The sequence below is a fragment of the Andrographis paniculata genome, unplaced genomic scaffold (assembly GCF_009805555.1).
Source record: "Andrographis paniculata isolate CXL003 unplaced genomic scaffold, ASM980555v1 Contig43END, whole genome shotgun sequence".
In the NCBI taxonomy this organism is placed as follows: domain Eukaryota; kingdom Viridiplantae; phylum Streptophyta; class Magnoliopsida; order Lamiales; family Acanthaceae; genus Andrographis; species Andrographis paniculata.
In genome coordinates, this window is record NW_026137577.1 from 2,118,480 (window position 1) to 2,132,591 (window position 14,112).

Below are 14,112 nucleotides of genomic sequence, written 5' to 3' on the forward strand. Positions count from 1 at the left end.
TTGTATTACATTTCTAACTTGAATTCTCTATTTTACTAAATAAAATAATCAATTTTTATTTTCTACTCAATTCATTTTCTCTGCAATTCTATTATCTACTATCATTTATCTGCATTTTTATTTTCTGTACCAAATGCACCCTAATACTACTCAAAAGTTATTCCACGACATAAGTCAACAAAATGAGATAAGAAACTCCGCTTTTTCGTTCAAATTTGGCGCATAAGATTTGCTTAGCGTGACTTATTCCACTGACGTATTACGCTTGACTGAAGTTTACTAGCATACTAAAAAATACCCGACTACACGGATTCGATGTTATAAAAATAAATAAATAAATAAATGAGACAACAAACTAGGCATAAAGAAAATTGTGTCAACAATCAAATTTTCGGAATTCTAACTCAATTAGTTACACTTCTTCAAGAAGCTTGGATTGTCGATAAGCTTTGCCAATATGCGAAGTACTCAGGGTGTGTTTCTTTATGGTTTTTATTTATTTTTATTGTTTATATTTTACATTTTTCAGAATTTTTTTTTTTGCAAAATATTACATTAAATGTTATTTAAATAAAAAAATTCATACTTTCAAAGAAAAGGTTAAGTAATTCTCATCGTTAGCTTCTTGCCTAAGTGCATTTCTCCGATGTCATAGGCACTATTTATTGTCATTTTTATTTTTCGAGAAAAAAGAAAAGATAAAAACTAATGCTTTTTACTTTTTTAAGAAACAATTGTGGACAAAACTTCACTTTTTACCACTTGAAAAAATAGTGACTTTTCAATAACATTGAGCACTCCCAATCTTCAGCATTGCACTGTGTATGGCTCGTTTGGATTGGCTTCTTGCAGGAGTTTTTGACTTTTTGACTTCTAGCAGTTTGCACCTGTTTGTATAGGCTTCTATTCAAAAGCAGAAGCAGCTTTTGAAGTTGAAAAGTGCTTTTTTAAGAAGCACATCAGGAGTAGCTTCTGAAACAAGTAGAAATACTTTTCATTTAAAATTACTGTTTATCCTTAACAATAATAATAATAATAATAAATACAATATGATAATAAAATATAATATAAAAATAAATAACTTATATATATTATATTTTAATAAAAATTAAAAAATAAAATTAATTTATTATTGTTAATTTATGTATTATATTTGGATTAAAATTTAAATACTGAATTAAAATAGGAGTATATAAACTTTTTAATTATACTTAAATTACTAAATGTAATTTATAAAATTTTAAAATAAATTATAAAATACAAATTATTTAATATTATATTGTAATTTTATGTGTAATTGATATATTATCCTTAAATTAAAATTTTAAAATATAAATAATCAAAATTTAAAAGTACAATTTTTATACTTTAATTTGAAATCTTTAAATATAATTTATAAAATTTAAATTAAATTATAAAATTGTTATAGAAAAATATTATTATATTAACCGCATATTCTTTTAAGTAATTTTAACAGTTTAAAAACACTTTCAAGTCCAAATAATTTTTTTACGAAAAGCTATTTTTATAATGATTTATCCAAACACAAAATCGAACTGCTTCTACTTCTGCTTCTGCTTCTGGCTTCTATTTATTTTTTAAGTCAATCTAAACGACCCTAAGTATATTTGGGTTTCAAAAACATGTAGGAATTGATATAGTAGTTATGTTATTGAAACCAATGTTAATATTATGATAGTAAAAAAATTATAAGGTGTTTTTCTTTTGATTTGGTTTGAAAAATTTTGATTTGATTTTTATATTAAAACTAATGTTTGATGACATATTTATAAGAAAAAAAAATGTGTATTTTTTTAAAGAAAAAAAAATTCAAATAATATAATTTGAAAATTGTGAAAAAACACACACCACTAATATAATATGCAAATTATACTAACAAAGTAAATCACAATAAGTCAAACCAGTAAAACATTGGTGTTTTAAATCTGTTTACCAATATTCAATCATGATTTCGAAGGATTTTGTTAGATTTTTAAAATTTGGGTGTATTTAATTAAGATTTTTAAAAGTCTTTTCATGTATTTAATCAAGACTTTGTAAAAGTCTTTTAAAATTTGGAGGTATCCAAACTTTTTAAAGTCTTTTAAAATCACGAGGTATTCAACAATTCATAAACTTTTAAAGTCTATGGACTTTATTGGATTTAGATGGAAATTTATAAAAAATTTGTATTGTATAAAATCTTTGCTAATAAGTAGAGATTTTTTTATGGATTCTTAAAATTATTATTATTATTGTTATTGTGTTATTGTTGTTGTATAGGTGATAAATAATATGATAATATTTATTAATATTATTATAATTTTTAATAAAAATAATAATTGCAAATTATTATTTATTATCAATTTGTTTTTTTGAAAATATATATTTTTATATTATAAATATAATATTTTAAAAATATTACTATTGTAATAAATATATATTATTGTTGTATTTTCTTTTCAATTATTAAATACAATATATTGTCGTTCTCTCTTTTGAATTATCGAATACAATGTATTGTCGTATCGGTGACAGTGGAATAGATATTTATATATATATTTTTAGTTGTACCGTTAGTTTATATTTATTTACTTTTTTATTTTAATATTTATTTCAAAAATCATAAATTATATATTATACTATGTATTTATTTATTTTTATGTAAAAGGTTATATAAATAATAACAATAACTAATAAAAAATATAAAAATAATTTGATATATTGAATGATAATATAATATTAAAAACTATAAAATAAAAAATATTACTAATATACAATATAGTAATGTTATATATGTTATAGTATTTTTTTACATTATTAATAATTATATATTATTTATTTATTAATTTTATATTACCAAAATATAATAATATGTAATAACTTTAATTATAAATATATTATATTTATAAAACTTATCTTTAATATAAATTTATATAATTATATATATTAATAAAAAAATTATTCTTCAATCCTATGAAATCCATATAAATCGACGAAGAATTCAATCAAATTTGTAAAAATTCATCTAAATCAATTATTAAAATCAATCAAACTCAACGTAAACTCTGTGGATTTAAAAAATTCACATAAATTCATAAACTTTTAAAATCCAAAAGAATCCATTCAAATCCCAATTGAATACAACTCCAGGTTGATGACAGTCCATTAACTTTAGTTATATAATTTCATCTATCAAAATACAATTGTTACGGTATTTTTATTTAAAATCATAATTTTATTTTTTATAATTGTGTAACATACAAGAAAAAAGACAAAAAGAAAAACACAATTTTGGTATAAAAAACAATTTAAATTTAATTGTGAAATTAAAATTTAAGTGTAAAATTTAAATGTATTAAACATATATTTAAATTATAATAGGTTAAAATTTATTAAGTTTAATAGTTTATAAATAATAAAACTTATAAATATATATTCCCTCCGTCTCACTTAATTTGTCCACTCTTTATATTTCTCCGTCCGATATTTTCTTTTTTTCAAAAAAAATATAATTATACACTTTAATCACATTTTAAAATTCATAATTTATAATTTTTATTTTATTTAAATTATTTAATCATCTTAATCTAAAATTATTTTTATTAAATTATAATTATTTTCACTAATATACTCTTTGATTATTTACTAATTATGCAATATCTAAAACTCAGTATATAAACTAAATGAGACAAATTAGCTAAAATAAGGGAGTAATACATAATAAAAAAAATTATAATTGCATATTAGTCCCTGAACTCAAAGCAAAATCAATATACAATTTTAAAAATAAAAGATAATAAAAAAATCAAAAAAGCAACCGTCATCCTATTGGCATTGTTACTGTACTCGTTTGGAATATGTTTCATACGTTTGTGATGACCATCATTATAGTAATTCCTCACCACAGATAACCCTTTTCTTAAGGACACCGTATTATAGATAGCGTAGGTTATTAAATTATTAATAATAAATTATAAAAATATTTTATTATTTTTTATATGTATAGTGTTGTTGATATTTTAAATATTTTTAGAATTATATTTTAATAAAATATATGCAATATGCATATAATTTTTTAGACAATAAAATTTTATATAATACAAATGAATAAAAATATATATATATATTTATTTATTTATTATTATCGTAAATTAGTTTTATAAAAAAAATGAGAAATTTTAAAAGTAGATAAAAATATTTGTTAATTGAAGAGAGATAGAAATAAAGGAGTTTTGAGTAGGTCCTATGTCTAAGATGTTAGAAGTTGAATTAAATTGATTTATATTTGCTAAATATGTTTAAAATTGATAAACTTATAAAAAATAAAAAAAAAACCATCTTTTGTGAACATACAAGAAAGAAATGAGGTTATCTGTGGCCCATTTCTTTTAATAAGAGATCATTGAATTAATAAAGTAAATGAAATTTATCAATTTCTTAATTAGATAAATAGTAAGCTCTCGTAAAAAATAAATGATCCGATAATAGTGTGCGAGATCTAATGTTTTGAATTATTTTTGAATATAATATTAAAATAAATAAATAATACTCCCTTTTTCGTCCAAATGTGTGCTCATTTGACCGGGCATGAGTTTTAATAAAAGTGAGTAATAATGGTTATTTTTTTCTTTAGTAAAAAAATACAAAAATGTAATAGTTTTTTACTTAAAAAGAAAACGAGAATATTTTTCAATGACAATCCAAAAAGGAAAATGAGCTTAGATTTGAATAACTGAGGAAGTAATAAATTTTGAATAAATTAATCAGTAATATAAAAATAGTGAAAAATATATGTAAATAAAGTCAAACATTTCATTTTGGTTTCATCACATAAAATTTTATGATTTGTTTTTAATTGTAGTTTGAAAGAAATTATTGATTTGAAATTTTATTTAAATAATATTCTAACGTAATATTTTGTGATAAAATATTTTTCTCTGTTTCAAAACTATAGTTTTAATGATTGGACATGAGATTTAAATAATATTGATATTATATTGATAGTTGATAAAAAAGTATAGATAAAAGATTTTTTTTTGCCCTTTTCGAGTGTATTAGTGTAAAAAGTAGTGGCAATTGTGTAATAAAAATGAAAAAATAGAGATAATTTTATGGTGATATAGTTATTTATTAAAATAAGACTATTGTTTTGAAACAACGTATTGAGACGGGGAGAGTAATACTTTTTATCGAGAATCATCAAAGTGAATAGAAGTGATTTCAAATTGAAATCACAACCAAACTATTATTTGTAGAAAAATATTTATATACTTTTTTTTTATTGATTAATAGTCGAATACCTACTTTAGAAACTTGCAAGCGTTATAATTGATTATGTAAATAATATAAAAATAATTGATTGTATAATATATTATTTTTTTAAAATATATTTTTAAAAATGATTGTTTAATATATTTAAAAGAATAGTCTAGCGTTAGAATATTTTTCTTTTCTCAATAAAAATATATTATCATACTATAATTTTGGTCATATTTATCTATATATAAATTTAAAATATCGATATTCTTTATTAATATATTTTTTAAAAAATTACATAAAATATCTATTTTTTATTATAATATATCACATTATTATATCATATGTAAATTTTTTTTTTTCAAAAATTTTAAAATCTGTGTGTAAATAACAATTTTATTTATTGCTCAATAGTTGGACTTGAAATCTTTGTGTCATTATCCACTAAACTCATAATAATACATTAATACATAGAGAGTAAAATTCCATTTATATCCTTATTACTTAGTTGATATAAAAATGTTCTCAATTGGTCGCTGTAACTTCTAGATCCGCTGGTTCCCAATCCTCCATTATTTTCCTCACTTTCGGCGCTCTCTTCAGGATTATCGGCCGCGATCTCTGCTGAATTCTGTTCAAATCGTTTGTACTCGGTAGTTTCTGTTCGATTTTATGCAAATTGTTTATAAATCGGTAGTTGCAGTCAATAATTTCCAGGTGAACTGGGGTTTTTGCTTTTTTTCCCTCGAATTGTGCTGTTTGAAATTTGAAGAAGATATTTGCTGTTGAAAACCTTTGTTAATAAATCTGTTGCTGCTGAGGTCAGTATTCCATTATCTGGTAAATCGTGTTGGAATCGATTATGTTAGGTGGTTTTGTGTGAATTGGGTTTTAATTATGTAGATTAACAGGTTGCTGCTATGGTAAGGGTAATTTCTGTTGGATGTAGGGAGGCTTGAATATAAGAAATTAAATTTTTTTACTGAGGTAGAATATCATTGAATACAAACACACCAACTAATACACTCACTTGTTACGTTTGATTACAAGTGAGTCCTATTTAGGGTGCTAGATAGAATATTCTAGATAAATGAATAATCTTTATATCTCTAGATTCTTCATTTTCTTGTATCTTCTTTTAATTTCTAGTTTGTTCTAGATTTGATATATTTTCTAGTCTATTCTTATTTTATTCTAGATTATTCATTAATTATTTGAAGAAGATATTTTCTGTTGAAAACCTTTGTTAATAAATCTGTTGCTGAGGTCAGTATTCCATCATCTGGTAAATTGTGTTGGGATCGATTATGTTCGGTGGTTTTTGTCTGAATCGGGTTTTAATTATGTAGATTAATTGATTGCTGCTATGGTATGGGTAATTTTGGTTTGTATATTGTTAGAACTTCGAAGAAGTAGTTAGCTATGGAATCGTCTCTTAGCTAGATACTGTATTGGAGATTGGTGTACTATAATTGAATGTATTGTATCTAGTAAAAAAGAACGCAGTTACATGAATTTTTTACTGTGTCAAACATATTACCAGGTGCAATTTCCGGTCGTTTTGACTAATGTTAGGTGCAGTGATAACTGATACTTTTTCGTTTGTCCTCATTTTTGTCTGTGGTAAATCTGTGTTGGCTTGAAACAAGATCTGGATTCTGTTTCTTTACCAGTGTTGATTTTATATTGCAAACTCCAAAAAGCTGATTACATAGACAGAATCATTTTATTGATTTATTTGCATTTGATTCCTCCAAATGTATGGGAAACAATAGATTCGAAGATTGGGAGCTTAGCTGTGAATGGGGATTCAGACGATGAACAACTCGTGGTTGAGCCTCACCCTCGACCAAGTCAGGGCGCATTTAGCCAATTCGGGTAAATTGTTGGGCAACATGAACCTCGACGAGCTGCTAAAAAATGTATGGGCGACAGAGGCGACCCATTCACCCGGGACAGATGCGATGAACTCATCCCCTGCAGCATCTCTTCAGCGGCAGGCAAGTTGGTCGCTTGCGAGGGCGTTTGGCAAGAAGACGGTGGACGAGGTGTGGCGGGACATCCAGCAAGGATATAGAACGAGCAAGACAGAGGGGAGCGGCGGCCAAGAACGAGAGCCGACTCTTGGAGAAACAACCCTTGAGGATTTCTTGGTGAAGGCTGGGATGTACGTAGCAAATCCAATGATCGAGCCTGTCATGTCGTTGGACAGTGCATTGAAGTCCCATAAATTATCGTCCCAAATGCAGTTGTCGCCTTCCCCTTCAATTGATGCAATGTTGGATATGCCAATTCTAGGTCGGAAGCGGATACCGGGGGACTTGGATAAGGCCATCGAACGGAGGCTAAGGCGAAAGATTAAGAACCGGGAATCGGCTGCTCGATCGCGAGCAAGAAAACAGGCAAGATTCGAACACCACTTGATATGTATTTCTTGTCAGTTTTGCAGTTTCACACACAAACACATACATATATATATATATATGTGTGTTTGAGGAGAGAGAAATTTAATTTACGATCTTGTTTTCAGGCTTACCATAATGAACTGGTGACGAAGGTATCCTATCTTGAAGAGGAAAACACAAAGCTTAAAAATGAAAAGGTAAAGTAATTCACATCACTAGCTTCTTGCATAATTGCATTTCTCTGAAGTCCTCTTAGGTGCCGACGCTATTTACTAACAATAAATTTTATTTTTTTTCCAAAGAAAAGATAAAAAAATTTCTTGTTTTTACTTTTTCTAAGAAACAGTTGGATGATGTGTGCACAAAAGTTCACTTTTTTTCACTTGAAAAAAATAGTGGCTTTTCAATACCATTAGGCACTCCAAACCTCAGCATTGAAGCATTGAATTGTATAGGTATATTTGAGTTTCAGAAACATGTAGAAATGGATACAGTAGTGATGCCATTGACACCAATGAAACAAACCAGGTATCATATCTATGTATGTGTATATGCAGTAGGGATAATGAATTTACCGGTATAAGTCGGGGGAAGAAAATGATCAAATCCTTTTCTCAATATGCCTACTAGTAATTTGCATGCCTGAGCTTGAGCTTTATGCTTCTTCTTTAGAAAGTGCACTGCGTTGTCCGTTGTATTTTTTTCTGCGCTTTCCATCCTCTTTCTTTACAAGGAAAGGACGGAAACGGGGCCTGTTTATTCAAAAATAACTACTCATTATATTAGTATTATAAGACACTAATATAAGTATTTTTGCCCTTTTTTTTTATTTGTACAACGGTTTGATATAATAATTAATATGCAAATATCAACATGTAAAAAGTAAATGTGACCCTCAGAGCCGGACGGAAGGAGTACATTGTAATTTTCGATTCCTACTTGGATGCAGTAAAATGATGAATTATGATCTCCATTACCGCAAAAAGATCATTGCTTTGCAGGAATTCGAAGATTCGTTTGGTTCTGATATTTATGAACCGAGGTATCAGCTCCGGAGAACAAGTTCATTCTGATGTCGACCCAACAGTATCTCGAGTTTTTTGTATAGCTAAGTTGACAAGAGGAGAGGAGACCCTTTACTATGTGCAATATAGAGTGGAAGAAATTGAGGGTTCTCTCATACATATGTATTGTACATTGTATAAAAGTATAAAACTTGAAATGTAAGTGGTTGTCATAGAAAAATAGAACATTCTAGAAAACTAGAGTGGAACAAAAGATACGATGGATCATGATAAATATACTCCTAGTTTTGTCGACTACTCTTCTATCGTTCCCTTAATTTTGGTTGTCGAAAATTGAATCAGAATATCATATATGAACAACCCAAAAGGTAATGAACTTTGCAATTGATAAAATATACTCTCTTCGTCCAATAAAATAGTCTTAATTGGATTAGGCATGAGATTAAGGAATATTGATATTATATTGGTAGTTGGTAAAAAGTATGGATAAAATATTTTTTTACCCTTGCGAGTGTATTAGTGTAAAAAGTAATGACAATTGTGCAATAAAAATGAAAAAGTACTGATAATTTTATGGTGATATGGTTATTTATGAAAATAAGACCATTGTTTTGGGATGGACAAAAATGGTAAACAAGACTATTGTATTGAAACGGAGGGAGTATCATATTTTGTGTTTTTTAACGCATTTCAAAGTTCAACAACTATGAGATATTTCTCAAACAAATCATCGGTATTGTAAATAAGCACGGTTTGTGCCCGACTAGGACAAATTTTGCTATTTCCAAAGATTTATCAAATTATTCAGTAATTGACTTCTATAATACAAATATAGTATATAAGTCGACAACACATACAAGCCGACAACACATACAAATAGTTCATATAATACATATTCCAATTAAATTCAACATATAAAATATGCTCATACAACATTGTACAAAATGTGCATTATTAGCACATAATGTCTATCTATTTCTATGTTTTGATTAGGATTACTAAGCACAATATTGAGTAACTCCAATCAGTACCCTAACCAAACCACAAACACAAAAATATAGGGCGTGCATAAATGAAGTCTATCGTCATCTTCACTTGCATTTGACTAATCATTCCAAAAGTACTTTGTTTAGATTAAATTAAAAAATATATTCCTTTAATCCGCCGTCATTGTGCTTAATATTAAATATATCTTTACATTTGTATAATGTTTTATATAAATATTTTTCTATTAGTATTATAAGACAATAATGAAACTATTTTCAGAGATAGTCTATTTACAGTCCTTAAAATGATAAAAATAAGTAAATAAAAGAAAATTCCACATGTCTCTGACGTGGCATCCACGTGACAATGACATGTCAGTCGCGTCAACGCCACGTCAGCAACAGCAGGCCAGCGCATCGAGTCTAGCACCGGAGAACCATTTTAGCGAAATTTTTTTACTTACGTGACTATTTTCTAATAAAGTCCATTTAAAATCTAAAATGATAAAAATATCAGGTAAGATACTTAGAAACACAGAGTACTCTATTTGAAAATAAAATCTTAAGAGTATTCACCAAAAAATATAGGATTTTCCGGATAGAAGGCTTTCCAACACTTCAAGATCATATTCTGTATGCATATTGCCATTGTTCCCTGGTACAAAGTGAGAGGAACATAAACCCTAGTGCCATGATTTGTGCATTGCATATAGTTTCATTATTTATTTATTTGGATGACGTGGGAACCGCAATCACTATCAGAAAGTGCGTATTGGATAAAACCACCAGCAAAAGTAAAAATTCTTTGACAATATGTGGCAGGTGACCTGAAGCGTCGGGGGTTTGAACCCATGACCTCATGGTCTGAATTAATAAAAGTAAAAATTCAATTCTTTGACAATAATTTTTTTTTTCTTTTAATGTTAATATTATGAGAACAAACATTGATGTCAACATCGAAGCCAACTCTTCCTCAATGTCCTACCAATAATTGACAGATTGATTTACATCTATGCCCTCCATCATTTTTTATTTTTTTTTGTCTGTTTTAATTTTTTTTATAACATTAGAATATGTATTCTATTTTTCAGTAAAAATCTAATATAACATGCAAATTGTACTAGCAAAATAAATCACAATAAGTCAGATCGTGGAATTACATTTAGATTGATTACAAATTTACAATCCATAAATATTATTTATATAGGGTTTGTTTTTTTTAACCATTTTTTTTAAAATTTTATTATTTAAACTCTGCATTTTTCGAAAAATATATGTAGAATATCTCATCAAACATTATTTTAATATCAAATTCAAACCAATTTTTTTCAAACTCAACCAAAAAAAACACTTCAACTATCAAAATACAATTGCTATATTATTTTTTATTCAAAATCATGAATACTATATTTAAGCTTCAAACCTACTACCAGATTATAATAGTATATTAAACAATAACACAAAAAGTCATTAGAGTGTGTTCTAAAATTTGTTTTTTTATATAACTAAAATTTGAAAATAAAAAGTTTTGATTATGTGCTGAATTTATGTTGCAATTCTATTAATTAATGAACAATGTAAAATAGTTTGTTGAGCTATATAAAAATAAATGTCGACTATATTTTGTATATTGAATGATAAAAGAATATCGAAGCAAAATATAAATTTATGGTACAATATAAGAAACTTATTAAGTTTAATATAAAAATGCTGAATGATTATGTACTAAACAAAAAAAAATCAATTAAACTAAGTATAAGATATATTAAATTACAATATGAAAATCAATGTCGCAGTTCAACACATAATATAGCAAAATAAAATTAACCGTGAATAATACTATATATTGAAAAGATATCGTAATTTTAATTTTAATGAGTTAAGTGTTAAAAAAAATTATTTGGAATATATATTATATTTATAGTATTTGACTTATTTAAGATATTTGTAAAATTCTTTAACTTATTGGGACTATTTGTAGACTATTATACATATGGAGAAGTTCTTAGAAATGAAATAGAGAATTTTTATTTCAAATTCTAATATAGTCCCGGTATAATTCTTCCATTATAGTCCTGTTATAACTCGTATTTGTTGATATTATTCTTGATATATCTGTCTTCATCATGCCAGTGTCATCACTTCGATTTCCAATGACAGTGTTTTGATTCCAACTCTAATTCCTTTGAGAATATTGTTTTAAACTCTAACTTTGTTGAGAATGAGTGAGTTTTGTTTTCGACTCTAACTCTCTTGTGATTGAGTGAATCATATTTTCAACTTTAACTCTGTGGAGAATGAGCGAATTGTATTTCTAATTTTAGTTCTGTTGTGAGCAAATGAATAATATTTTCAATTAAAGTTCCACTGAGAGTGATCGAATCCAATTTTCGACCATACCTTAATTGAGAGTGCTGCTCCATTACTATCGATCTTTCCGAACAAACTCAAATTGGTTCAATATTATCTTGGATTTGCGGAGTGATCACACACCTATAGCTTGTACTAGAAATCGACCTTTAGAAGATGTATCCTTATCAATAAAAAGTTACTTGAAGTTCGTGAGCTTTTCGGTCCCATTAAGAAGTTTGTGTAAAATTTCACACCCCTTAATATCTAAACTCCGTAATTTTGCAAATTGCATATGCTCTTCGACAACTTTTACAATTTTTTGTTTCAACTCAAGTTGTGTGTTTTTTTAGAGTTTAGTTTTTTTTTTTTTTAATAAAAACTTGGATATAGTATTTTATGAGAAAAAACAATATATTTCTATAAAAAATTACGATAACTACATATTACACAAAATTGAAATAAAAAATTCAGAATAACACACTTTAAGTGTCTCATTGCAACCAAATTTTCAATCTCCGTAGACTTTGCTTCTATATTATTTTTTCTCAAAAAATATCATATTCAAATCATTATTTAAAATCGAAACCTCACATTTTGAAACCAAAATTTCAAAAGAACACACTTTATTAAGCATTATATACTAACATTAACAATAGTGTTTGTAATTTAAAATTACACTTCATCCATCATATATAAATAATCCTCTTCATTCATTAAAATTGTTTATAAGATTTTAAGTAAAACTTAAGAAAAAAAAATATATTTATATGTTAATTAAAAATGCATAAAATATAATAATATTACAATATGTGTTTTTATTGATTCATTAATATATCATTATGTTGTTAATTATTTTCCACATTAAAATAATAATTTTTTAAGAAAATAATATTAATTTATGTGTAGATTATAATAGAGAAAATTTTAAGTTAGTTCAAAAGTTAAAAATTATTTAATACCCATAGAATATAGGTTTAGGCATATATAGTTCTAACATATTTCACTCATTTCATAGTGACCTTTTTTGCGTCTAAATGAGAGATATGACATCTCATGTTTGAAGTTGACTTTGTGCAATAGGTTAGAAACTTCCTAATTAGTCAACATATGTAGTTTAATTCAACAAATATATTTTTTTTCTCACATGTATGTGTATATATATATATATAAAGTAATATTATTTACGTCTGTCACTAAAGGTTATATTTACCTTTTGTATAATTATACTTAACATTAACAATTTTTTATATTTGTATAAATTTTTGAACAAATATTGTTATATTAGTATTATAAGACATTAATAAAAGTATTTTTACCATTTTTTTAATTTGTACTACGTTTTGATATAATAATTAATATTTATAGATCAATATGCAAAAAATTAATATTACGCTTAGAGCGAAACAAATGAAGTAATTTATATGCTTATCACTAACTAGATAGAGTTTGTTTAGATAGGGTGTTTTAGATTATTTTTAAAGTTGTTAGAAAAAAAAAATGTTTGATATGATATTTTATGAAAAAATAATATTTTATAAATAATATGAAAATATAGTTAAAATTGAAAGTAAAATTGAATACATATGTTGTTTTTCCAAGAAGAGGTTGGTAAATAATAAATGAGTTTTATTTTATTTTAATTTCTTATATTTGATTTATTATTATTATTATTATTTATTTTATTTTTATTTTTTTTGTTGGTGTTACTATGCAATTCTTATTAATTTTTTATTGCAAAATATCACATACAATCCGTATGAAACTAAAACTCAAATTCATAAAACAAAACAAAACACACACTAAAATGAAATTAGTTTTTGATAAAAATGTATATAGTCGATCAATAAAATATCTATCTTGTTGTATGATCATACTATTTTGTCGGGACAATTAAAATTCATCGTTTGATACAATTGTACAGTTTTTATAAAAATAATATTTTTCAAACAATTCTATTAAATAATATGGTTATATTGTTTTCGGCGCATGTTCGAATAATTTTTTATTCTAACACCTAATTCCTAACCTATATAAGAATTTTACCATATGCATTTCATGAAAGAACTATGCCATTTTTCCTTGTGA

The 14,112-nt window shown here is 25.7% G+C and overlaps 1 protein-coding gene across 3 annotated transcripts; it reads left to right on the plus strand.

Annotated features, from left to right (window-relative positions):
* The first annotated feature begins 5,774 nt into the window (after window positions 1–5,774).
* Window positions 5,775–9,002, plus strand: LOC127251278 (ABSCISIC ACID-INSENSITIVE 5-like protein 2). 3 transcript variants are annotated; one of them, XM_051274919.1, is made up of 4 exons: window positions 5,775–5,912; window positions 7,035–7,661; window positions 7,790–7,861; window positions 8,666–9,001. In XM_051274919.1, the coding sequence occupies exons 2-4, from the start codon at window positions 7,062–7,064 to the stop codon at window positions 8,735–8,737; spliced, it is 744 nt and encodes a 247-aa protein (XP_051130876.1). In that variant the 5' UTR covers window positions 5,775–5,912; window positions 7,035–7,061; the 3' UTR covers window positions 8,738–9,001. The 3 variants fall into 3 exon arrangements, with proteins under 3 accessions (XP_051130876.1, XP_051130877.1, XP_051130875.1); XM_051274920.1 differs by having other exon boundaries at window positions 5,792–7,661; window positions 8,614–9,002; XM_051274918.1 differs by having other exon boundaries at window positions 5,793–7,661.
* The last annotated feature ends 5,110 nt before the right edge of the window (window positions 9,003–14,112 follow it).